Here is a 27432-nt window from a genome sequence, read left to right as displayed (position 1 = left end):
TTTCTCTGTATTATGACTAAAAAAATCAAAGTGGTATTTATATAATTATTAGGATTATGATAGTCTGATGATTCGATACTTTCTCCATGCAGTCTTTCACTGTACGAAATTAAATACAAATCTATACATCGTTTGTTGAAGAACTAAATTCAACAGGGAACCCAAAAGGGAAAGTTTGGCCTCATTTACAAAAAAAATCATAATGTATTCAAATTTTAATTCAGCAGTGACATTGAGTTGAATTTATGCTAAACGGAGAAAGATGTTAAATATATAGAAAATACATTTATCAGTTTTAAACATGGCCTCAATATCTTAAGCTTATGCACAGAAGAGAATCTCCACTCAGAAGGCTCAAACAAATAAACGGCCCCGTGAACTTGTAAACAGACTTTCTGAAAGGTAAGTTGTAGTAATAAACGTGTGTGGTACAACAGAAAATACCATTAATAAAGATCCAGCATGAAAAATATTCAGCACTATCATAAGCAGGGGCAGTGCTTTATCTTTTTCAGAGCACACTATCTTTGAAATTTAATTAATGAGTAAAATTTTAATATATTTACCGTAAGCACAAGTGTAAATAACTCTTGGGGTAGCTCTTCAGTGTTTCTAATTTAACGAATCAATATCTGACCTCTTTAGCTAACACATTTATTCCGAAAAACAAGACAGAACTAGGACTCCTGTAGCAAAAAGAATTGCATATTAAGTATTACAGACTTGTTTTAGGGATCTGTGAATGGAAACATACTCTTAATAAAGTAACGTGTGGTGTTGTTTGTTTTTTTTTTTTTTTTAATAATTTGTTAACATTAAATTACACTCAGAGTCTGAGGAATAGAATGGATTCTTAACTATAGTTAGCACAGACAAGATAAACCAAGGCAAGTTTTGCAACCATAGTTTTTGACAACATTACTAAGTAGCAGTAATTGCCTGAAAGTACGGTAGCTGCACTTGAGTATCAATGGCAGACTACTCAGAGGTTACAGTGCTGAGACAATGATGCTAGAGAGATTTCCTAACTCTTAACTGGGGAATGTTTTCTGTCTTACTGCAGTACAGATGCAATACAAATTATGATTGGCTGTATTTTTACAGGTAAATGAAAGATTCTATTCGCTGTAAAGTTAACTTGCAAATGTGTTATCAAGGTGTACATATATCTAATTCACAGTTTAAAATAACTTTGCATGTTTTATTATATACTTTATATTTAGACAATTTTTTTAGGTTGATGAATCCTCCTTTTCAAATATATATGATAAAGTTGTTCTATCGCATCAATATTTAGGAATGTCAATGTCAAGAAGCTTGCCCGAAACAAACCTGCAATCAACATCAGAAACAGAAATACCAATGATTTCAACGCAAATGTAAGACTTCAGAGTGAAAATTAAAAGCCATATAATTATCTTTAAAAACATACGTCCATACCATCATGGAACTGTTTAAAATACCCTTTCTTAGCACACCAGTTATTACCATTTAAGCTTGTCTAATCCATTTGAGGATAATAATGGAACAGGAGAGAGTTTAAAAAAACAGTTCCGTAGCTGAAACTTTCCATGCTAATTTAAAATAATGATTTATTACACTCAAATCTTGGAGTAGTCTACCACATTTTTTGTTTTAAACTTCTCAATGTACTTTTAGAGTAGACCTGTTGAAAATGCTACACAGAACCTTAACTGGACATCACTTCCTATTTCATACGTATGGAAACAATCGTACTCAACAAGGCTGTATTTTATTGTCCCCAACAGATTTTAAATTCTACCCTAGATCATGCCATACAGACAGCAAACAGTTTGAAGAGAGCTACAGAACGAATGGTACAAGCAATTTCAGAAGATCTAGCTAAAATTGCAAGAAAACATCTTTAATTATCCAGTTTCAAATGCTGTGTTGTTTTGCTGGTTAATACTGAAATATCAGCGTGTCTGCAAACATAAAATAATGAATACAAAGATTGGGTAGTCAGCTAGCTTCAGTTCTGTGACCATCAATACTAAACTAAATGAGAGCATACCAGTACTCTGCATCTTTACACTCGCTGTCTGAACTAGAAAAAAAATCACTAATTCTACTGGAAGTTTTTGGTACATTTGCTAATACCTATTCCTGCTTACAGCTGCCTTCTCTAAGAATTCACTTAAGGTAGCGTTACAAAAATTGATTTAAACAAGCAAGGTTAGCTTTTTGACTTTTGCTTTCCCCCTACCCCAAACAGCAGAATAAATCTCTCATTCATTACATATATTTTCTCTTCAGACTTTATAGCAGCTGCTTAAGCATGTGAGCCTCTGCATCTGTAAGCATCATGCTAGCATACCAAATCGCTGTTAACGTATGTAATTATTTTGGTTTTAGAGTGTGCCACATTGAGAGCGCTTTAATTTTAAGATACTCCTCATGTCTCAATAACTGAGTAACACCATTTGTTGTCTTGTGTATCCGTTACAATTAAACGGTTCTTTCACTGTGATGGCCTTACCTTGTCCAATATATCTGTTTTTGAGATTTCAGCTGATGATGTACGCTGCAGAATTTTAAAAATTATGTAGAAATACAGTGCATCAAGAAAATTAATCTATTATTTTTCTTCTGGAAGAAGAGCATGATGGATTCCAAAGCCACAAATTCTTAGTCTCATATTTATCAGCTATGAAGCCCTGAGCTATTAATAGCATTTAAACCCAAAAAAACAAATACTTGAAGAAAGTTTAAATGCCGACTGTGGGAAAATAGTCCAACATTTCAAGTTGACATTTCTTCAACCATATACAATGCATAAGTATCAATACAAGGGGTTTCATACAACCTAATTATTTTAGTCCTTAAATAGGACACTGATATCAGTTATTACATTCTGCACTTATTGCTTTTAAATCATTTAATTTTATAATTTATAAACTGTTTTGAAGGAAGGAAAAAAAAATTTTTGACCTTTTGCCACCTTCTAATTAACTTCAAACAAACTTACCTAACAAAGATGTTCTCAACCTACTAGTTAACCTGAGGGCAAAAAGAAGGAAAAGAAAACACATTTCTGCAAACCAAAAAACAAATACCCTTACAGTTTGTAAAAAAGGTAAATAAACAACTTGAGTAATCACGTTTTATGATATTTCTCTCAGATTCTACATATAATATACTAGCATATCAATGCACATCAACACAATGTTATCCCTTTAAAAGGCTAATAAAAGTTTACACTTAAATAACTAAGACAAATCTAAATATTAGCAGTATTACAGAATTAATACAATTTATTTGGTCCACTTCATCACAAACCGATGTATTTCTTTCTTAATAAGTAACCAAAAATAAAACCACAAGAACTTATTGAATGCATCAGGTTTTGTTGTTTGGTTTGCTTTTTTCTTTTCATTACTAAGCCCTGCCAACGATTTGGCTGCTTCCCCTCTTTTTTTCTCTCATCTTCCCCTCCCCCCCCCCCCAAAAAAAAAAATTGAAGCTTACAATTTTGAAAATTACATGGGAGCTCACAGAACACTATTATAGGCAATTCCATTTATAAAACAGATGCACTACGTAGACACAATCATAAGCAAGTCTGTAGGAAACTATTTTTGGAAAGCTTTAGAGATAAGTATATGCTTAAAGTGTACTTCAGTCCACAATTGACAGCATTTCTCTGATGTTATTTATTGAAATTAAGTGCTCAATATGTCCATGACTGGATTTCTACCTTACCCACAACCACCCAGAAAAGAAAAAAATCATTTTTCATAATGACATGCATTTAAAATTATTTTACAGAGAAGTTAGAGACATTGCACTTTTATGAAATATACATTTTTTTTTTTAAACAAACTTGTATTTACAGCTTTCTTCTGAAGCCTCTACCTCAGAACCTAGATTCTTTAATTCAGTGATTTTTAGAAATAAACTATTATAGAAAGGTTTCACAGTTTTCAAAAACAACTGGAGTATATATATAATCATGATAATTTTTATCATAACTTGTTAGGGATGAACATGCCCTTTTGAAAAGGCACTTACAGTGTACCACTGCCTATACTAAATACAACCTAGGAAACGTGTTATTCTTTTTCCCCTTTCTCTGCCTTCTACTCCCCCCAAAAAGCAGCAACTTCAGATTATACATGACATTCCATTAGTCCACATAGTATCCCAGTACAGTATTTGCAAAAGTCAGTTGTATGAGAACGTTTTGTCCTTTCCTAACACATCACCATTTCTATTCATCCTTAATGCAGACCGTATCCTTGGGTTTACTAAGGCTCTTTACTTCATCCAGTAGTCTTCTAGGTGTCAAAATATGTGTAGAACCTGACAAAGCAAACAAATTTCAGGCTGATGAAGTTAATAGTTACGCTTTGCAGTCATTAAAAATATATTTACACACACAGAAAAACAGTTCCAAATGTTTTCATGTGTTACATAATGTATAACTCTAACTGCCATGATTAGGAAGGCCTAAGAGGGAAGTGTCCTCCTTCCACACACTGTGGACAACCAGAAAAAAATCGTTGTCTTTCTTGCTCTGCCCCTTGCCCCAGTTAAACAAAGGCTACAAGTATTTTGGGACCAGGAGAGTGTGGAGAAGCAAAGAGGGGAGGACAAAGACCACATCCCTAGTACTCTTACTTAGGACACCAGTTTCAAGTCCCTGCTCTGTCTGGTTTGAAACACAGCCTTGAACCTAGTCCCCTTTCACTCTGTAATTGTCCCAAACTGCAAGAAATCTGCCCGTTCTGTGAAAGGGTGAGTTAATGAGAGGCTTTATCCTAAAAAAAATCGAGAAGTCATCTGCATTAAGGATTACCACAAACAGTTCTCCATACAAATAATGGTTAGAGAAAGTTAGCTTTTACCAACTAACATTTTTAAAAAATTTTCACAACAAATTCCAAATTCGGAGCGGAAAAGAAAATCCATACTGTTCTTGAAGAGCACACTACTGTTACTTCTCTGATTCTCATGGACTGATATAACTTCTGCCTTGAAGGGTCACCCTGCAGTTATAAAGGAAAATCTTAACCGTTTAAGATTAGGGCTGTCTCAAACCTTGAGTTTTAGCAGTGTCAACCTGTACAGGCTAGTATTCCTTGAATTCTCAATTCAAAATTGAGTAAGGTTTTCATCTTGCAGTAGGCAGCATGGAAATGTTAACACCTTCCCTCAGAAAGCAGGATTATATGCAAAGCTGCAAGAATCACTTGTAAATAAAAAAAAGGAAGATGATGCTGAAGTTAGTGCCAGAAATTACAATGGAAGTGACCTACGCTAGATGCAGTTTTGTAAACAAGTCTTAGATGAAGAAACAGCCTTGTCAAACCACATTCCTCTTGTCCTCATCTTCCAATTGCAGCTCAACACTGGTGTTAAACCTACCTCAATCACCACTAACAAGAGCAGCAACCAAAAGAATAAAAAATAATAATGGCAGATTCTAGTTCTCAGAATCAAGGTTGTTACTGCTTTAGGGAAGAGTCTTATTTATTTAAATGACAGTATATAGGATTAAATCCTTTCTGACACTCAGGCCTAAAGTTTAGTTGCCAAAACACAGGCATCTCATGCAATTTAGGATGCTTTAGATGACCCCGCACCCAGACAACAGTTGCTACTGCAGATGGATACAGGTCTCTGGTAGGGTTCTAAACCTTGGATTTTTGTTTTGATATACCATATACCCAAGTGTTTTAGCACTTAAATTTAAATAGCAATAAATGTTTATCTGGAACACAGCAGATAATAGAAAAAGCATTTGCTGCCTCTAGGTATTAACTGAGGGAGTATTACTCCTGCTAGTGATTCATGCATTTACAAACACACTGCAGAATCCTAAGAAGATTAAGGAGATCACTAATTTTTAGAGAAAATGCTATTAAGCATGGTGTGTTTTGTTTAAATTTTCTGAAAAAAACATGACAAGAACTGCAAGATGTTGTAGAACAGACTTAGCTACACTTGGAAAAAAAACTATTAAAAAAATAAAGAAAAGGAATAATTGTTTCTCCTCCTTCCCACAAGGAGTGATTACTTTTGCACTATTCTACCAGCTTCCCTACTACTTACAAAATTAACCACAATAATAATTGTAGCTGCAGGTAAAGCACAGGCAGATGCATGAGTTTGTGAGGAGACAGTGTAATGCAGGGAAATATAGATCTATTTAATATTTTTTGCTATACATCAGACTACTTTAATAATACATTTCTCTGATTTAATTCATGATGATCCTTCTGTAGTTTTCAGCATAGCAGTAACTTCTCAGTTTAAACATCTAGTTTTAAAAGATACATTGGCTGTAGTATTAGTTTACTGAATCAACTTTGGAAAAGAAAAAGATGCTTACGTTTTTAGAGAAACGCATCTTTAGACTACATACTCTTGTTTAAAGTAAATCTCTACGTATCACCCTGGTCCCAGGACAGGCTTACCAATGATAACTTCACAAGACTTGTAGGCTTGAGAAACTTCGTAAGCACTGCGCATCTCAGAATATGTAATTCCTCCAATCACAAATACAATCAGTCTTGCACTACTCTTTCGCTCATCTTGATAACTAGCTTTAGGTTTCTGGCGAGCACTGCAAAATATTTCATAAGATGACATTTATACAGTTTTACGGATTAATTTTTGGTAAAAATGACACAATGAGCAGTAATCACTTCTGTCATGCAGTTCACACAGCAAAAAAAATTTAATAACTAAAAGAGTTTCTAAGAAAGCAAGTTAGTACATTATAGAAACTATTCAGATATCAAAAGGGAAAATAAATACAAAGCAAAAATCTTGTACACAGCTTCTCTATGAAGAAGCTTCATTCTGCACGCTAACAATTACAGGGAAAACTTTCATAAGAGTTCATTTGAAAAAGCTAAAATCTCAAGTATTTTATTGTCCATACATGAATAGAATATAACTAAAAATAAATAAAAATAAAAATAAATAAAAATAAAATAACTAGGAAAGATGAAAAAATAAAACATACTTTTTCTAACATATATACTAATTGCAGATTCAAATTATCAGTACACTGATAACACATTCTTAAAGCTACTTCACACTAAAGCTCAGTGGTTTAAGCTTCTCATTCTAGGAATATGGAAATGCTATTTCTAAATTAGAAGCAAAAAGGAGATACTCTACACAAGCAGCCATGCAGGACTAAGAAGATTTACTAAACTAACAATCAAGTTCAGGGTGTTTTAGATGAGTTAAAAATTATGGTTTTACACCTTAACGTTACATAACCACGTATAAATCATTTTACCACTTAGAAAGTGCGCTTCTATAATGCTTTACAACACACGTGACAAAAATATTGAGAAACAGGAACATTGTATCTCAAGATATTAACCAGTTTACCTTACTGCTCCTGAACCATTCCAGGTAGGTGGACACTGGGAACAATAGGGCCACTCTTTTGAATCTAGTTTGTTTTCTATAGCATCCTGAAGTGCAAAACAAAAACCCATTTTAAACAACCATGGAGAACCAAAGCTCAACAAGTTTCAACTTCCAGTAAGGAAGTCGAACTGACATTTAATGACAGCACATATAATTTCTTAGAACAACCAGTAGCAACCAGCACCCCCAAAACAGTGTTCTTGCATACCAGAACACTAGACCACATAATACTAAAAATAATTACAAGACTTCTGTACATCATAAATAATGGGAGTACACATGCTTTCTTTCTCAAAATGATACTGATTTAACTGCTCAGATATCACTAGCAGTTTTTCATCTGCAATTACTCTAACTTATCTCATTTCTCTAGAGGACTATATAAGAGAATTCATGGTCTCCTGAAGGCACATCCAGTTACTGAATTAACAAAGTCACGAAAACTCTAAAAATGAGTGCATTCAGTCAGACCAAAGATCCAGTAAGCCCACTATTCCATCTGACATCAGTGACAGACTGATGCTTAGGAGGAGATTTAAGAATAGCGCAGCAACTTCTGCCAAGTAAAATTTTCTGGCTTCTACCAATCTGCAATTTAGATTTGCATTACAGCTTGAAGACCTATTAGAAGAAAACAAAAACAACGAAGGAGGTAATATCCAGATCTTTAGAATACACTAAATATTACCAGTGACAGGACAGGCAGCTCAAATTAAAAAAAAAAAAAAGACATTCACTTTGGTTTGCTTTAATCTTAAGCCAACCTCCAGTAAGTAGAATTAACAACATACAGCACTCTAATTGCCTATATTATAAACAGACTAGAATTGATTGCTTTACCAATGGAAGTATTTAATAGAAGTAAATCAAAATACTATAAAATTTCAAAAGATGGAATACAGTTGCACACTTGGATATATTCCTGCACTGCACCCATGAAATAATTACTTGGTCAAAATTACCTCCATAACATCTTTGATAACAGGCGTCCACCTAGAGAGTTGAAACGTTTCTTCTGAAGAACGGTCCCTTCTTGTTTGCTTATGTTGCTGAACAGCAGACTGAAGAGATTTTCAAAACCATAGATGTATTATACAGTACATTTGGGTTTTTTTGAAACTTATTCCCAGTTCACAGCAGGTGGGAGAAAAAAAAATCAGTAGGAAATTTTAAAGAAATTATCATCAATTACGGTGATACCACGTATGATTGATAATCATTCCACAGGTATAATTACCTGTAGAATCCAGGATACACTAAAACACACCTTTCAGAGGCAAGGAACTGAATAAGTTAGTGCTTCCCAAAACCAACCAGCTAGCATAACCATCTGAAGATGTTACAAGGGAACATTATAGACATCTCTTTGAGAAGTATTCAAGTTAATTGTTTAAAGGATTTACCTCCTAGACACATCATGAAAATAGGAATGCCTAGTAATTGCCTCCTTCCAAAAAAGGACCTGGTCAATACTGCTAAGAGTTGCTGAAAGAGCTGTAGACAAGTGCTTGGATGGTAGGAAATTTAAAAAAAAAAAAAAAAAAAGAAAAAAAAAGAAAAAACTTACTGAAGAGATAATAGGCACACCAAGGTATTTCCAGTTTCTTATCATATCACTATCACTTTCTATTTGTACATTCTGGATCAGCTTGTCCAAGTTCTCCTGGGTAGTTCCTTTGATATAAGAAAAATATACGACTTAGTTAGCATGTGACTTCGTGACTTTGTCAATGCAATGAGACCAATTTTGTCTCTCACATTCTGGGCTGTTATTATTTAGTCCAGGATTTTTTTCTTCTTTTGATTTGGTTGGCCAATACACTACTGTGTATTTAACATAAGTTTAACATAATCCTATATTTTAGCATAAAAGTTTAACAGTCCATTTTTGAGAACAGAACTCAATATTGTTACAGATTCCTTAGACCCACATTTTGATAGTTTCCTCCTTTTTTTTAAGTACAGATTCTCCCCCATTGACTTCATTTACAGGTTCCCTTAACAGCTTCAACACTGTGTGAAAAGGAGAAAAATTGTTACAAACATTCAAGCACAGGAATGATGCTAAAGCAGGGTATGGATCTGTGCTTCTATTGAACCTCTTGTTTCTTTATCAACACTATCTTTACTACTAATCTGAGGGAAGAGAAGTTACAGAAGATAGACTTCTTTTAAATTTGACCATCAACTGACACATATGCTTGAGTTAGTTAAAATACTGGACTCTTTCACAAAATTTGAGTTGAAATCCATAGCACCGAGACAAAAATCAGGGCAGCTTAACATACCATTTGTGCTGAAGATATACAGGAGAATAGCTCTAATTTTGTCATAGTTGTCATGACTTTTGTTGAGCAGAACTGGCAGGAGGACTCTCATCGAGTCTTTCACTTTTTGACCTTCTGCATCAGTTCCAAGAGCCAAGTCCTAAAGTAAAAACCAAGTAAATCATTTCAGCGAGTACCCATTTAAGAAAAACTGTTTTGTTTGTTCTGAAATATATTTTTATGATAATAGAGGCTTCAAGAAAAAAAGCTGCATCCATTTAAACTCCATATGAAAAATTTTAGACAACTATTTCAATAGTGATGTGGTAATACTATATAATGCTTTTAGACATTTTATATTGTTTGAATACAGTTTGCAATGGACTTTGAAAAAGCTGCAAGAATACAGTTTAGGCAAACAGATTCAAATTCTCATAAGACGATCAAAGACATCTGTATAAGAGGGATAAACCAACAGCTCAAATACAAGCAGCTACAGTCTTTGTTGTATTGTTACTTTGGACAATAGCTCTGTCAGATTTCAACTGCTAGCCTCAATCCAGGCTACAATAAAAACAGTTGTATTCCTCTCTCCCTGCAAAATAAAGATATTCTATACCTCAAAACTGTTATAAAATATTAATTCAAAAATATTATTATCTCCTGTCAAGTTACCTAGAATTCATAATAATATGAATGTTGAACTTGAGATTAGTAGTACAACTGCAATGTCTCACCTAAGCAGGTGCTTTACCCAGACATTTAAAAAGGGCTTCCTTCAGCAGAAATAGTAAGGCAACTTCATAGGAGATTTGAATCAAGAAAATTCAAAGATTATCTTTATACAGATCAGCCAAATTTAAAGAAAAACAGAACTCTAATAACAACTCTTTAATTGGCAGAGTAAGAGTCTTGTATATCTCACTTAGTTCCAATATTACTACCTCAAAAAGTGACTGCAGAGAAAGAAAAAAAACACAAGAGACTAGCTTTGTCAGTTAAAATCAAGCACCTATTCCTGCCAGCAAAAAAGTTGCATTTGCAGTAGTTTTGTGGGGTTGTTTTTTGGTTTTAAACATACCTGTTCAGTTTTACAAAGCCTTTCTATATTAGGCTTGAACTTGCTCATGCAATCTTCTGCTAAGTTAAGATGGACAACTTGCTAGAAGAAAAAAAATCCGTTTTCATAGCTTGTTTTTTTATTTTAAACAGAGCAATCATTTTTATTGGTTACAAAACTCAGTCTTTCACCAATATTCAGAACCATCATGCATTTTCCATATTTTATCCTTCACTTAAAGATTGATCCCCCCAATACTTTCTAGAACATTACTCTTATATCTTCAGTCCTTAAAGTACACACAGTTTAGAGTTAAGCATTTTTATGTATTTAAATGAAACACCTGGAAACAAGTTTTCTTCTCAAAAATTTACAGTAGTTGAACATAAATTGGAGAAAAGTTATACAGCACATTCAACACAATAACGAGTGAATAAATCTAAACATCAACAACACAATTATAGCGCATAGATTATTTAGCACTGAGCTGTACTTATGAAATACCCCTTACCCTAGTTATCTCTTTACGATAGTGTGGCATCTTTTTCATCAATTGAGCCAAACTGGATAACGATAACTGTGAAGAAACAACAGAAGTTTATTTTTTCCCCCCAGTATTAGACACTGGTATTTCCCTTCCTGTTGCAGCTTTGCATTTTTCAAACATCGCAATTGGTATAGGTTTGTACATGTATATTTAGGTTTCTCTAGTAGATCCATGAATTACACAGATCTGATCACCTGAAAATTCAATTACCAGGAAAAACAGCATTGAACGACCTACTTTTCCTTCTGTTGCTTTCTTTTTTGATGAAACTTCTTTCAACAGTTTTGGTATTTCCCTGCATAAAAATAATGAAATAAATAATGAAATGCAACAGCGTCACAGTTCTTAAATCTTAAGACCTTCTCTATGATAAGCTATTTTTATTACTCCCTATACTCCTACTTCCTTGACAGTTCGTGAGACATATACCCCTCGAAGAAACGTTTATAACTTGCATTTAACAATTTGTTAACTGATTCACATACTCTATCACATCTGCAATATGCTTGTGCCGAATCTTCACCCAGAGCTCATCATCTTCCTCCAGAATTGCTTCCTTTTCCTTCCCAGCCGGTCCATCTGTTTTGTACCTTCAAAAAGAGGATTTGAATGACAGGTTGTTTTGCCTTTTTTTTTTCCCTCTTCTTTCTAATAACTTGCTAGATTATTAATTATCGTTTAACGAACATACATGGTAATAGCAGCAATGTACACAGGTTTTCATTTGCAAGTCCAGCTATGGTCTTACAGAGAATGCAATTTATGTAAGCTTTATACAGATTACATCTTAGAATACGCAAGGAGGAGATGAATTTTACATTGATTCTTAGGGGCAATTCCTTCTGGATATTCTTTTAAACCAACAGTAACCCCAGTTTCAACCATATATTTATATGCACCTCAACTTCTTTTCAGCTTCTAAAATAAATTTCCCTTCAGCTTCAAATTTAAATTGTGTGTGAAATAATACACATGGATATTGCAAAGCACAGCTTTTTGTACCTACTATAAAACATTCTGTAACTCTGAGGGAAAAATCAAGAATCTTAGTCCCCAAATTAAGTCCCATTCACACACAGAACAGACAAGGCATGACAAATTATTTCACAAATACAAGTAACATGCTTCACAGCATTACAGACTATTACTTTCAACTATTACTTTTCTACCAACACAAATCAATCTACGTAACAAAATAATCTTACTATATAACACTTCCAGTTACAGAAACTCACAGATAAGGTGTGAAACCAGAATGCAGAAAAATAGAAAAAACAAGATTAATTGTAAAAGTTGGATCATGACTCTACTTAGAAAACATACTCTGCTATATTCCCATACCCAACAAATTTCAGATTTGCAAACTTCTATGTTATATGAAAATACTCAGTGTTTCCAACGAGCATTCCTGTTTGACTATAGCAAATCAGGTCAAATTGCCTCATTGTTCCAAGAAGCAGTCATCAAAAAGAAAAGTCTTACCAAAATCTTTGGTGTCAGAACAATCCAACAGCAAAGTACCATACTCAAAACAATGTCATTATTCCAATTAGTGATGAAACAATGCATATAAACTGAACACGGCTTACCTAAATGTCTATTTGAGGTAGAAACATGTAAGTTTACAACAACTACACAAATTAAATTAAGAACTATAAAAGTAAGTCTTCTGGAAAAAGAAAAAAAGCTTTTTCTCCAGAATTATTATCCTATTACTGATCTTGTTTATCTTAACAGAAGCCAGGAATCTGAATGTGCCCTACCAATGCCTTGATACAAGTCTAGCACAAAGGTTGAAAACATTAGAAAGAGAGATTACTTAAGCAGACAACTAAAAATAATGTGTCAAAGTCAAATTTAGCAAAAACATTAATTAGTCCCCACCTAATCTCAACTAAATGAGGAAGTTAATAAAAAAAATTTGCAAATTCAAGAGGAAAGACTAATAACTAAAGCAATCCTTACATATTAAAAGCACCTTAAAAATACCTACAGTGCAATTCAGCTCAACAATTCTGTATATATTATCATGAATAAAGTGTTTAGATTAAAAAGAAAAAGTACTTGCTTGTAAGTATCATTTTCAATTGGTAGCAGATCGTATGCCATTGCCTGGAACGTGAGTTCATGAAGTACAGTTGATACTGGGTCAAAGCCACGATCAATTATTATTAATTGTGAGTGGGTTTTAGCCTAGAAATCCATCACAAAGATGTAAAGATAAGATGCACAGTACAAAATCAATGCATCTTAAATCTATTTACAGTAGATTACTTCACTGCATACATTCTTGGAAAAAACCTATCCTATTGCTTGAGGAATTCTCCATAACTGAAAAAAATAGGGTCCAAATGTTTATCAACATAAACAGAAACAAATATTTAACTGATAATTGGAACACAATGCTTTTAAATAGTAATCTTAACGCAATGATCTTAGGACCACTGCATTACATTCACCTCACCTAATCAAAAGAAAATAAAAATGCTTTAAAAAAAAAAAGCTTTTAAGGCCTCTCATTACCTATTCATAAATATGTACATTGCTTTTATTTCAGAGTGGATTATCTATACTGTGCTGCAATACATAAAAAAAAATCTGCACTAAGGCCTCCAAACATTCAGCTCAAAGTTCCATTTTGGGCTTTAGTACAGTAGCATCTGGTACATTTATTTCTGTAGCAGAGTGGAATGTCACTAAGTCAAATCCTTTACCCCATACTTTTGTGTTTAGGCTACTGCCCATGATGTAGCAATAGATCAGAAACATTATTTATGTGAAAGGCTCCGTGGAAAAAGAGCCCTTAAAGGGTGCCATTTCACATACGCATTGAAGTCCCTTTTACGCACAGGCCTATGAAAGATATTAACATAGAAGTTATCAACTTTCCTTCATGTCTGTATCATCCCCTATATCATCATAGGACCAATTTTCCACGTACAACTAGTTTGTACAATAACACACAAATTGTATTTACTTACTTAAGTTGCTACCTCTTCCAAGAGGCTTATATACAAACAGCTAAGTGGCAACTAGTTGCCTTTACTTACAAAGGAATAAAACCTGGTTTTGTAGAACTATTTACAAAACATACTCCAAAAAGGTTTTTTTTTTTTTTTTTTTTAGCGCACTTGCAAAAAAAGCAAACATTTTAGTTCATTTTCTACCTTTATTTGGCTTTTCTCATCAGTTTTGTAGTAGTCTTCAAGATGTTTTTCAACAAGGTGTGCAAGTTTGCTGGCATTATCTGATGGCGTGCTGGGAAAATAGGAAATGAAAGTAGCTTAGTTTCTTAATCAAAACATTAAAATGCTACCTTTAAAACAAAGATCTCCTTAGACCAATTCCCTGGTTTTACATGCAGTTTCTGTACACCATTCTAAGTATTTCCATTATGTTTTCACTCTGATATTATAATTCCACTCTTTTCATGCTTCAGGTACTTCGGACAGTAGGAACAGTGTCACTCAGAAGATCAACATAAGCTGTCCTATTACCTAGCACCAAAAATTCTCAGAGGTGGGAGATGCACACTTTTGCCCAGAACCACTACCTGGTCAAGAGCCTGAAGCTACTGTTTAAACAGCCCACCATTACCTTTGCTTAATTTCCAAATTATTTTTCTTACAGAAATGTTACAGCCAGCTTGACTAATGTTTTAGGCAAAACCCAACCTAGGAAGTGCACATTATTACTTCTAGCAATGCCCACAACCCCCAGGCTTTCCAGATAAGTATAGACATGCAAAGGAACAAGTCATCTGCAAAGCCAGATGGTACTGTGGCCTAGGCAGGGCACTGCTCATAGTAGACATTAAGACACTCTTCAAAACATCATGAGGAGAAAAGTCTCACTGCTAAATATTCAGGCAGCTACACGTTTAAATTAACAACTGGAAAAGAAATCTAAGAATGTACTTTTTTTTTTTAATCGCTTATTTGTCTTTGCTTCCAATATACCACAGAAGTCTTTTATAACTAGCAAAGAGATAGAGATAAAAGTTACATTTTTCCATTAAAAGAAACTTGAGTCTAGTTTTAGAAGTGAATATTGCAATTCAGGAAAGCACAAGACCAAGTCCCTGAAGTCTCTAAGCAGAAACCCTAAAATTTTTGGTGCATGAAGCTTATTACAGATGAATATCAAATCAACAAGCAAATACAACACATGCAGTTCAACAAACTAGGGTAGGTCCAATACTAGGAGCAGGTCCAATACACCTCGGATATGCCTTACTGCAACGCATGACACACATATTTCAATCATGAATTTTCCCAAAAATTTAAGTTTAAGGTCAAAGAATAAATCTGTGGTCAAACCTCAAAAAAGTTTCATATCATTTTGGAAAAGAAAAAGAGAACAGAGAAGAAAAACAAGAAAACACACCCACAGTCAAGCAATTATTGCTTCATTACTCTCATTAAGAATATTAGAATGCCATTCTTGAGTGTAATTTCAGATGCTTACTTTTATTTCAAAGCTACTACCCTGTCCTCTATCAAAGCTCAACAGAAGTATTCTCAATTTCTGTACTATGAAGAAATTCAGAAAAAGCATTATTGTCTTTCCTAATCTCATCTGCCTCAGCAATTTATTAATTCCTTGATCTTAACTGGAGCTACACAGCTTCCGACAGCAGCATCTCTGTTATAGGACTGATTAGACATTCTGCATAATGGAGGGCAGCATGTTAGCATCATCCTATAGCCCAAACATGAAATACAAGCAATTCATAACAAAACATAATAAGATAAGCACTAGTATGTGAATACACACAAAGGAAGAATCCACTGTTTCGCATACACTTTACGAATTCCTACCGTTCTGTAATTAAGAGTTGTGGATTAAAATCAATTAAACCACAATAAAAGAAACAATTCTACAGCTCCAAGCTATTATCAAACTATGTGGCAAGTCCCAAAAGTGAAATCACCTACACAAACAAACCACTATTTTTTCCCCACCTTTTACATCGTACTCCTGGATTCTCTTCTAGTGTGGCACACAGAGTAACAATTTGTTCAGCCATTGTTTCCATTACAGCATCTTTATCCTTTGTCTTTTCCAGAGTTGGACTATAACAGCGGTAGAATGCATCTGGGACATTGAGAGTAAATACCTAGGTAAAGCGCAACCAAGAAAAAAAAAAATGGCATAAATCATACATTTCCAAAGCATCTGTTAACTATTACATAACTTTTTAGTAAAGCCTGTAGTTTATGTAATAAATAATAATATTAAAGCAACCAAATCCACAGCCTCTCAAACTAAATAATAATTTTAAAAAATTATTAATAAAAGAGCATGTCTTTAAATTAGGAAATTGTATCGTGGATGGCAGCAACCTCTCCTATATTCACCTGCTATTGAGTATACATGAGTTCTTACATTTGACATATAAGATTTGAAAGATACAGGAAAGATTTGTTGAAAAATCATTTACAGTTAGTTCTGCAACTCCCAATAGCAGACAGGGCTTAGGGGTTTCACTGTATTAGCAAGTATCAGAGCGCATTTCAGCTTTCCCTATCTTATACGGTATACATTAGCAACAAGTTGTTTCTCAACACAGTACTCATTGTGCGCTTTCACACGGCATCTACCCCATGGTTGGTGGTTTCCATGTCTCCTTATCAATAAAAAAAAGAGCTCTCATTTTTTTTCCCTCCTTTTTGTTAGGGACGCTGGGTTTGGTTTTGTTTTTCCCCACCTTCAGTTTTCTTCATCAGTTTGCTCTCCCATTTCTAGTTTTCACTGAGCAATTAGCTATGGAATTTTACCTATTCCTACATACCAACCTACCTAAGTCTGTCAAGATACCAAAATGTACTGCTTCAAGACAAACAAGAATACCTTCCTTCGCTTAAGGAACAGATTCCTTCTATGACCTCTCTACTAAGGTTCTCTACCACAAATAACTCTGAGTCTTGCAAAGAGGTCAAACGCAACCAGTAAATGCTGTTCCAGCACAGGAGCATTTGTTTTCAACAGAAAAATATGGGAATGCTCTGGAAAAACATATGGTAACCCGTCTCACAGTTTGTCAATAAAAGAATAGAAGAGGTACGTTCTATGTAATCATTTTCTAGTACATCAACAACAGTCACACAGACTTAAGTGCTGTTGAGATAAAGAATGAAACTTACCTGAGACTCATATGGGAAGAAGGAAATGTTGATCTCCTTGCATCTCCTTATTGATTTGGAGCAGGAAGACTTCATTTTATTGAAGAGGTTATCCGGACAAACTATGGAAAAAAGATACTACACTAAAAATCTTTTGGGCATACTCCAGCAATTACTTTAGTCATTTATAAACTTACAACCTTAAAAACCTCTAACATAATTTTTTTCGTTTTCCAAAAATGAGTATTTGCAATTATTGCTTCTGGAACGACTTCTTTGTAGGTTGAGTTCTGATCCCATGGCTTTCACTAAATGTATCAGTTTACCACACCGTTCAATTATTCTCCTTTCAAAACAATGCTAATTAAGAGCCAGTTATCAGTAACATAACAAAGTTGCCAAAACTTCCTGTAGTGAAAGAAAACATACAACCAATATCTTGTATGTGAGATCTCTTTTTAAAGACGCATTGCTGATCATTTTTACTAGCTTTTGGCAGGTGAGTTTGTATAATTTTTAGTAGTGTACAGCAGTGAAGGATATCAACTATAATAAAGCAAGAATTTCTTTTTTTTTTTTCCATATAGGAGAGAGAAAACATTTCCCATGCTACAAAGAAGGTTAAAGGAAGAAGTACTATATAGATATCAAGTATAAAAACAGAAATATAGCATTCAATTACAGATCTCACGTGTTCCGACAAATTCACAGGCTACATTGGATCCCAGTCTAGAAACTGAACTAAAAACCACCAACATTTTGATGACAAATACTATATAGACTTGAAAGTGACCATAGAAAGTATTTCTCTCTCTCAGAGAAATTTTGGCAAATACTCATACTGAAAGCTTGCACATTTGCAACATGAGAATACACAGCAGTATTTTTTCAGGAGTACCAAAAACTGCTACATCAGCAGTAAATGAAACAATCTGGGAGATGTTGCTATTAATTTGGTAACTGCTCTGAGCAAATACAGTTCCTTGAAAAAGCAACTAATGATACCAACCTGAAACACCTAAAAACTGCTGGAAACAAGACTAATTCTTGAAATAAATGGTTCTGTAAATCTGAAAGTGATTTGAGTGTAAAACAGAGACAAGTATTACCAGCCTTTACTAAGCTCCTGTCAGTGACAGCCAGACAGAAGCAGACCCACAGGAGCGGCTTGTCATACACAAAGAACAATCTTCCCAGAAATACTCAACAGAGACGGAACTTCACCTGAGAAGCTTGAGTAGTTTGCAAACGCAACTTTAATGATGGAAATCTGACAAACCTTAAAGAAACACTACAGAAATTCTGTCTTTTCTTTCACTCTAAATTGCTACGCATGATATAGAGTAAAAGGGTATGATTCAAACACCAAAACATGGTTGAGATTTAGAGTAACAAAAACCCAGCCGAAGAACTACATTTGAGTTTTGGTTCAGGAGCTTTTTTTCCCCTAAGAGCTAGATTGAGCTGGCAAAGCAACTCCAAAGTAGCAGACACACAGACATCATCCACAACACCTACAGAAACTGCCACAACTTAGCAGCACATTTTGTTTCTTTACTTTTTCCCCCCTTCCATGCCATTTTAGTCACAGACAGTGACAGTGGAGGAACGCACAATCACATTAATCATATTTGCATTTGGTATCTGCCTTGCATCACCCATGCAAGGCCTACATAGGCACCATAATCGCTTTTCAGTTGCACACAAAAAATGCTGGCTCACACGTAGGAGTGAGCCTTCTCTCCTACATGAGAAGAAACTACCTACAATAAAAAACGATAAAACATCATTCTTGCAACAAAGCAAATCGTCGTGCAAGTTCTGGCAGCCAAAGGATGGTTAATGACTGGAGTCTCAAAACCTCTCTAGAGAAACAGGACCCAAATATTAATGCATTAACCTACAGAAAAGACAGACAAGAGGCTTACTTACTTACAAAACAAAGTCAGACTACAACATAAAAGCTTACTTACAGTCAGTGAAATACACATATGCTGCCTTGTATCTGCTTGATGATCTGCTGATGAAGTCATCAATAAGTCCATCTACAGACTTGTGGGGGAAGAAAAATATCACTGTAGTGTTTTGCCCTTCCTGAAGTACCAAAGCTTCTCCCCCTACCCTTTTAGTTACCCAGTCCAACTTAAGAATGCTGCAAATCCGCATAAAATACTTGAGTAGATTTTTTTTATTATTATTCAAAAGGAACATTAATAAACAGTTACAGAAAGTCAGTCCTGACTGACTTGCCATACCCCTCTGCCAAGATTACTTTGGGAACCCAAGTAGGATACTTGTATCATTTTCCACCTGTAACAGTGCTGCGATTTGTCCTCTTATGAAGTTTTAGGAAGTAGCTGTAATCTCTTACTAGAGCCATCACTTTGAATTCCATTGTTTAGTGCATTGCATTATTTGATGCATTGTGTCTGTCAGTGAGGTTACCAAAATCTACACAATGAAACATTGTCTCCCTTGATCAAAAGCTACACACCTGCAACTCAATGGGTGGTGACAATGCACTGCCTTCTCATTAGGGCAAGTTAAGCAGCACACAGAGCAGCGTCACACAAATATAAAAAAAACACTGCATAGTCATAATCAGTATATCAATACTCGAAAAAAAGATTGCTTTTTCAGGCTGAAAGATTTTGCAGAACTTTTTTTCTTTAAAAAAAATACGCACCTTTTTGGTCGGAGTTATGAAATATATTGCTTTCATGTGTGGAACAGGCTCCCGGTTTTTATACACGTTCTCCACCACTACAAAGTAAAAAATACTACTTTTTGAAATTAAGAGCTTTATGTTTTCATAATAAAGAGACAAATATTTTACTACAGAGGTAATAAAATTAAGACTAATGATGTTGTCCTCAAAATTACTGCCAAGCATCTATCTTTTGCCTAGAGAGTCTTGTTTTTATTTATTTATTTATGTTAAATAGAACAAATTACCATAAGACTTTTGCAGCCTGCACCCTTGTGTCAACTCAAGTTTCACATCTAAATTTTCCTGGCTATTCTACACAATGCTGGCCCTCACACAGAAAATTAGGGCAATACAAAGATGCTCAAGCTATGGGGCCCAGTATGAAATATCTTAAAAGAGATCTGCCTCAGCAAGATTATTCTTTTTCCAATACATTGAAGTAGAGGGAGAATGAATACATGGAGGGCAACATTTTGGACTCTAATCCACTACTGTCTTTTGTTCACCCTTTTCCTGTGTACTTATTCTGTTTCAATATAATAGCAGGCACAAATTAGATGTTTTCAAGTAATCAGCAGTTTCATTCATCTCTTGCTTTTCTCTGTTTATTAAAGTCATTACTGTACACAGTGGTACAATACACTAGATCAAGAATGCAGAGAGATTCATGATGCTCAGTAATTTTGAGGGGGAGAAAAGAGCAGGATAAATAATGTCAGATGTGGAAAGACAGGTTCTTTTCAACACTATTCACTGAAAAGGAAAGGCTTCATATTGATGAGCAGACTGCATATTTACTGATTTTTTTTCACAAAGGACAGATAAGTAGTACTTATGATCAAAACACATTCAAAAAAATCAGTGTATACAGCTCTGCTATCATTCTTCCTAAAGAATCATGTTATACAGAATATTCGGAACATGTAAACGCATTGTAAAAGATAACACTGAGCAAATTTTCATAGCTTCAGGTTATAAATTAAAAGCCTAATCATGTAATCTCTTCTTTAAGCAATCTTGCTACTTATGTGAAAAAAAGCTAATTCTCAGTATCGCTCTCTTACAGAAGCGTTTCTAAAAATCTAGAACTAGAGGCAACGAAAAACTAAGTTACTGATGTTTTTTATATCTGTTTCAATTTCAAAAGTAAGTTTGGCACAATGATATACTAAAAAGCATTACAGAACGGCCAATAAAAAAAATTGAGAAGTGGCTTATGGTAGGAAAAACATCTGTTGTTTTGTGGGTTTTGTTTGTTTGTTTTTTAATTGTTCACTAGAGGAAAAATACTTTCATAAAATGTGTACAAAAACGAAACCTAATGTAAGCAGGCATACCAGATCTATCACAATCCCTCTCTTATTCACTTTTGACAGCTGCAAACACCAAGCATCAAGGAACATCAAAGACACTCCAGAATATGTGAGAAAAACACATCCACTAGAAACTACTTCCAAGCTACTGGGAAAAGTGACAACCTGATTACTTTACCTAGAAGAAAACTATACGCAGCATGAACAGTGATCATTGATATCACTTAGTTTCAAGCATTTTTTCCTGTTTTTTTTTTTTTTTCCAGTAAAAGTTATCTTGTTTTGAGAATAGGCCAAAATATTTCTGCACAACTCAAATTTAAATTCTTGTATCACATCCACTTGCTTGCAAACACCCCTCATCAGTTTTCTGTTATTGTCTATCGGTTATAATAAAAGCCACAGTTTGCTAGTCTAATACCCCATGGTAATTTAGCTGTTGAAGACAAGAAAAAAGAAAGTTTTATGTGAGGATACCATCAACTTCATTCTTTCCTTCCTTTTTTTAAATCAAGACATAATAATGTGTATATTAAAAAGAACTATGCTTACCTGTGATACCCTCTGCCAGCAGATCAGTCATCTTACAGCAGAGTGACAGTAATTTAGTAGTATAGTCATCTAAAAGAATTATCTAAATACATAAAACATCAATTAGATAAATTAATCAGCTGTAGTAAAACCATATTATTTCCTGAATAACTTGCCATGAAAATTTGACACTGAAATCCACTTCTTTATTCTGTATCTTTCACCACCTGTATATAGCAGCTGTAGGAAGAGGAAGAAATTCATCTCCAATAACATCAGAAGGATGTTACATACAGCATTTCAGAAGTTGAACTGCATCTTAAGTACGTTGGTACCTTAGGTACCTTGTCCCCTTGTCTCAAAACTTTCACTTGGACATAAGCCTTGAATTCTGCCTAATTTACACTACGGCCTTCTTAGGTGTATCTGTTCTTATTCTAAAAACAGTTTTACAGCTTAAGCAGCTGTTCTCTCCTCCCACCCCACCTGCCCAGTTCTAAAATTTTTTATAATTTCCCTTAACTAACCAAGTCTCCTTCCTTTCAGACTCATCAAGTGATCAAGCTCTCTCACCATTCCTGACCATCTCTGGGTATTCCTGTGCTTACATCAATCCTGAGCCATTTACAATAAAATGCAAGACCTCCCTGGTGTTTTGTACCACTGCTTAAGTACTTTCTCATGTCTTCACTTCTCTACAGCTCAGGCACACGTGAATTTGAAAGATTTCATTAAAAAAAATCAAAATGAATTCAGTCAAACTAATTGGCATAATTTTAGTCCCAAGAAGAAAAAATATGACAATGGATTTCAGACACAAAGTCAGCTGCAAATAAAAAAAGAACAGTCTGTTTGCATTTCTTCCGAAAATAAGAGGATCAGTAACAATTGGCTTAAACTACAACAACAAAAAAACATTAATTAGACAAGGAAAGATAGACATAAGAATACATCGTGTACTGAAAAAGCAGAACCTTCAATCGGGAGCTCTCTCTAATATATCCTTTAAACAAAACTTTCAAGAATGACAAATAATAATTAGATGACTAATACGGTCAAGTGCCTTCCAAAGGTGATTTACAGAACCCCAGGAATCTGTGGGCTGCTTGAGGGCAGCTGCTGAAAGGTAATTCAGAAAAACAAGGCAACAGTCAGCAGACTACGGGACAAGAGGGAGTGAGGAATAGGTCATACTTGTTCTGAAAGATATATAGAAATTACAGATCAGAAAACAATGGAACACTTGAATCAGATTATTTTCTCAGGGCCATTTCGGCTGTACTTTCCTATTATTTTTACTACTGTTGAAGTTATCACTGAAAACAGCAAACATTGGTGGAGCTGGAGTCTGGAGCAAAGCCTGTCTCATACTGTTGAATCCTGCTCCACACATACCACACAGCAATATTATTTTCTCCTGGCCACCATTGCAATTAAGGCAGCAACGTGGAGTTCTAGAGAACTGAATAAAGTGCAAGTCATTCAGAAGAAAAGTGAAGATAAACAGGAAGAATTTCTAAACTTCACAAAAAAAAAAAGAATTGAGACAACTACCCATTTGTTCTTCCTCTGCTAACCCTTACATTTTGATTTGTGTGTTACACAGACCTAACTTAACAGAACTAAAATTCCATTATTTGGAAAGCAAACAAAATTTTAAGAAAAAAGTTAGCCGTTAAATGATATTTATACAAAACTATACCTTCCATTCATCCTCTTTCCTGCAGTCATCAAATATTGATGATTTCAGCTCTGTAAGAAGGAATAGAGATGTCTCCAGTTAGAAGAATCAAATTGTTCTAAAAAAATAATAATTTCTGCTAATGCCAAGAATCTCCATAAAATCAGTCTAAACAGTCATAGGCCCGTAAATATTTCATTTTGTCTTTTTTTTCCTTATTTAGTGGAACGGTTTGGTTCAATAAAACAGATTGCACACCTGCGAAAATCTAAGCTACTCTTTAAGAAATTGTAGTTACATCAACACATTCACAAACAGTTAGACCTGTTTTCCAATATGTGTACACTTCACATGTCCTTGCTCTTTCTCTGGAATTCCAGAAAAAAAACTAAGAAAATACCAGTTTAATCAGGAAATAAAAGTTACCTTAAAACAGGTATCCATTAACTTTTCCTGCTATGACAACTCTGGGAGAAATGTCGATTATAAATCATGTACAGGAGTCAGCAGTAAGAGTCAATATCTAGTTATGTCCCACAGCCATTAAAGATCACCAGAACTACGAGCTGCAGCTTTCCAGAGCACGGTCCTCACTCTAGTGCAAATCTGACCACGGCAGTAATATTTACAAATTACAAGTCAGAAAACGTGGAGAATTGATGAGCCAATATTATAAACACAACAATAAAGAAGTCTTCCCAGAGAACAGAATTTCAGATGAAGCTGAGAACTATGGCTGTCATCAGGCCTTTTTCCCAAGTCCAAATATAAAAGTAAGGGAAACAGAGTTCTAAAATACAGACTAACAAAATCGGCACACATTTTGTGATTCCTGCCAAGTGAGACAATCACAAAGAGCTCCAGAATAGTAGCTGCACATACAACAAAGTCCATCTACTTCTTAAGTTTTTGTAAATATTAACATCTTCATTTACATTCAAGGTCCTTTGGCATGATACTATACCTAAGATACCCAAAACTAATACCCGAGGCCATTGTGTAATACAGGAACATTTTTTCCTGTCCCTTTCACACTTTGTACATTTCTTGCATTTTCTTCTGGGTTTTGACACAAGTTATAACAAAAAAGCCTTTAGCTTCGTCAAAATTCATTAGCCTTCGTATTTTCTGAGAACACTCTTACCGATGACTTAGACTTTAGCGTTACAGAGATCTTTTTAATAATTTGACTCAGAGTCCCATCCAAAATCTCAAGTATACTGTTTCCTACGACGCTTTTATTTATTTGCCTATAAAATAACCCAAAACATACAAATGCTTAAAGCAGTTGCCTCAAACTTACTCAAACTTAATTTCTGTAACCAAAAAAACTCAGCTTTCTCCCAGTGAAAGATAAATAAATTATTCCAAGCTACCAGTTTCCCAGATACAGCATATTTTCCAACTGCTATTTATTTTATCCCCAACCTGCAACTACTTTACTCAAATAACTGCAATACCTAAGAAATTATACTGGTTTACAGGATCTCAAAATCATCTCATTTGCCTCCAGTAAGTATTCTGAAGGCAACACAAACAATCATAAGGCCATGCATAAGTAGTGCTCCATTCTTGTCTACGGTGTCATTTCCTTAGTTCTTGTAAAAGTTTCACACTTAACTACCTTCTCCACTTCTGGCTTCTCCAAAAACATTAAATTAGTTTAAGGCATTTTCCTTTTACTTAAGAGGATCAAGAAGTAAAAGACTAGACACAACCCGGGCAGATCATCAGACTGCTAAACCGCCATATGGCAAAAAAAGCCAAACAAAAACAAACAAAAAAGCAGACCACGCCTTGGCAAAGTCAATGACCCATTCATACTGTACTTCCTCAAAGTACTACAACCGCAGCTTTCACCAGAAGCGAGCGTAAGGGAAAACAAACCTGCAAAAAAAAAATGCTGAATCATAAAAATATCTATGGCTAGGTTAAAATGTTACTATACAAATCTAGACCACATTTTAAAACTGTTATAAGTTTTTAACGACAGAATTTCTTGGGTAAAATATCCTTATTTACAGACACTGCACCCGTGTGTGTATCTGGTTAGTTTTCTAATTCCATTCACAAAAACTAATGTCTCCTAAATACAAGTAGCTTTCCTTTTATCTCCCTCCCTCTTTATTATTATCTGTAAACTTTGGTAAGTTTTTTCCACACACTTCTGCTTAGATTCAGTCTTAAATTGCACCTTACAAAAATATACATTCCCAAGGAACAAAGACTCTTAAATAGCACCATGCCACAGTACAGATAAAACACTTTTTTTTTTTTATAACTTTTTTTCCTATTCACAGAACAGGAATAAGATATGCGTTGTTAACAAGGTGTCACATGAAATGTCAGCATCACTGATGGATTATTTCCAGACAAACCAACCTTAAAAACATTTTGCTTAAATATTACAAAGCTGCCGCTTCTGGCCTTGAATTACCCATAAACAAAATGCCAATTCACTAAAAACACCTGAAACTTGTTCATCAATTTCAGAATTGTTGTGGTCTTGAGAAGACAACAGTAACTAGCTATCTAACAACAATTCAAAGGAAACTTTACTTTTAGGAGATGTTTTATTATTAAACTGTGAAGCAGTGCTAATCTTTTTTCCCCCCTCCAGTCTCGTCCACACCAGCAATGCCACTTTCCCAAGTTCATGTGTGCCCTGATAACACACTAGCACTTTGATCAGGTTCCCTCCTTATAAGGCCCAACTCTTCTCTAAACACCTCAGTATCCACCAGAAGAAAATCAGTCATGTCACAGTCAAAGGCACAAATAACTTGGAGCAACCCAGGAGAAGGAAAGGAGCAAAAGAGGGGATTTTTGAAGCTCAAATGCTAAATAAATATCTCTATTTACAGCATCTAGGGTATTTATGTCAGTAATTTAAACACTGAGCACTCCAAAAACGTGCACCTTTCCTCTTTCTCCCCGTTTTCTGTTCCTTCATTCACTGACAGAGACCAGCCCCAGGAGCTTGCAGGTGGCAGCAGAAGACACTGAGGCACAGGCCCTTCCATTTTAGCCACAGTCGGTCGGTCACCAGGCTGCCTAAGCTGCCCGCCCAGTAACAGCCCCAATACAACTCAGTTTGGCGTGAGGCAGCTGTTTGCTTTTCTCCGGAGGTTAGTTTCGTGCTACCTGAAGTACTCCTAGCCCTCCTCCTCCAGCAAAACACCAAGCAATCACCGCTTCACTTTTTGTGAGCGATACCGGCAGAACCTGCTCCCGAGCACGGCCATAAAACCTTGCAGCTCACTAATGAAAATACCTCCGGCGGTTTTTTTTTTATTTGTATTTATTTTTTCTTCCGAAACCTGCCAGGCGCACGTTGCCGCTCGCTGACAGAAAGCTCCGTTCCCCCGGCAGCTCCGAGGGAGCGGGAGCCCCCCCCGAAGCCGGGAGCCCCCCAGCGGGAGCCCCTGACGCGCTGACTCTCCTTAACCTCCCCGGGAGCAGGCAGGGCTGCCTCTATCTGTGTTCCACCCAGCCTCGGAACGAGGCAAAACTGTAATCCCAAAGCCGTAGTAGCGTAGTGCCCTCAGCAGCGAGGGGACAGCAGCCCCCACTGCTGCAGCGAGCCGCGCACTCACTCTGCCACACCAAACTCTTCAGCCCCCGCACCGCCGGCGCCATCTTGTTCGCGATCCCGGCCCTGCGCAGCTCCTGCCCTGCCCTTCTTCCCTTCTCCTCCTTCCCTTCCGCTGCTCCAGCCCGGCCCCACCGCGCCCCTTTCCGAGGCGGCCCTGGCCGGCGAGAGCCGTGCCCGCCCCTCCGCAGCC

At 35.5% G+C, this 27432-nt stretch overlaps 2 protein-coding genes across 5 annotated transcripts in view; one reads left to right on the top strand and one right to left on the bottom strand.

Moving 5' to 3' along the window:
• Window positions 1-3834, top strand: part of AKNAD1 (AKNA domain containing 1) — a gene marked incomplete at its 5' end in the record, with an annotated part of 18372 nt that extends 14538 nt beyond the window's left edge. Inside the window, 3 exons of the mRNA XM_083845959.1 lie at window positions 321-402; window positions 1298-1379; window positions 1770-3834. Coding sequence (XP_083702085.1) covers window positions 321-402; window positions 1298-1379; window positions 1770-1889 — 284 coding nt within the window. The 3' untranslated portion in view covers window positions 1890-3834. The remainder of the gene's footprint in view (window positions 1-320; window positions 403-1297; window positions 1380-1769) is intronic.
• STXBP3 (syntaxin binding protein 3) lies at window positions 2885-27432 on the bottom strand. 4 transcript variants are annotated; one of them, XM_083846743.1, is made up of 19 exons: window positions 27244-27432; window positions 23669-23718; window positions 21988-22069; window positions 20099-20175; window positions 19386-19464; window positions 17434-17534; window positions 16252-16406; window positions 14455-14545; window positions 13356-13480; window positions 11773-11877; window positions 11498-11582; window positions 11252-11317; window positions 10762-10842; window positions 9702-9840; window positions 8981-9087; window positions 8376-8474; window positions 7372-7457; window positions 6441-6589; window positions 2885-4323 (listed from the first exon to the last, which is right to left on the bottom strand). In XM_083846743.1, exons 1-19 carry the CDS (start codon window positions 27284-27286, stop codon window positions 4232-4234), a joined length of 1812 nt encoding a protein of 603 aa, XP_083702869.1. In that variant the 5' UTR covers window positions 27287-27432; the 3' UTR covers window positions 2885-4231. The 4 variants fall into 4 exon arrangements, 2 of the variants coding, with proteins under 2 accessions (XP_083702869.1, XP_083702870.1); XM_083846744.1 differs by having other exon boundaries at window positions 11525-11582; XR_014587536.1 differs by having other exon boundaries at window positions 3651-4323; window positions 8376-8532; window positions 11525-11582.

The sequence above is a fragment of the Anser anser genome (genome assembly GCF_964211835.1).
Source record: "Anser anser genome assembly, chromosome: 8".
Lineage (NCBI taxonomy): Eukaryota > Metazoa > Chordata > Aves > Anseriformes > Anatidae > Anser > Anser anser.
The sequence above is the reverse complement of the archived record's forward strand: the minus strand, read 5'-3'. Positions and strand labels throughout refer to the sequence as shown.

Bases quoted from the DNA above. Each gene is read 5' to 3' on its own strand.
- STXBP3 (XM_083846743.1), bottom strand. From the start codon at position 27,286: ATGGCGCCGGCGGTGCGGGGGCTGAAGAGTTTGGTGTGGCAGA. The intron at 11,878-13,355 runs GCAAGTACTTTT...CTCTTTTTGAAG, and splicing joins ATTGAAAATGATACTTACAA to GTACAAAACAGATGGACCGG. The intron at 11,318-11,497 runs GTAATTGAATTT...GTTTCTTCACAG, and splicing joins GTTCAATGCTGTTTTTCCTG to TTATCGTTATCCAGTTTGGC.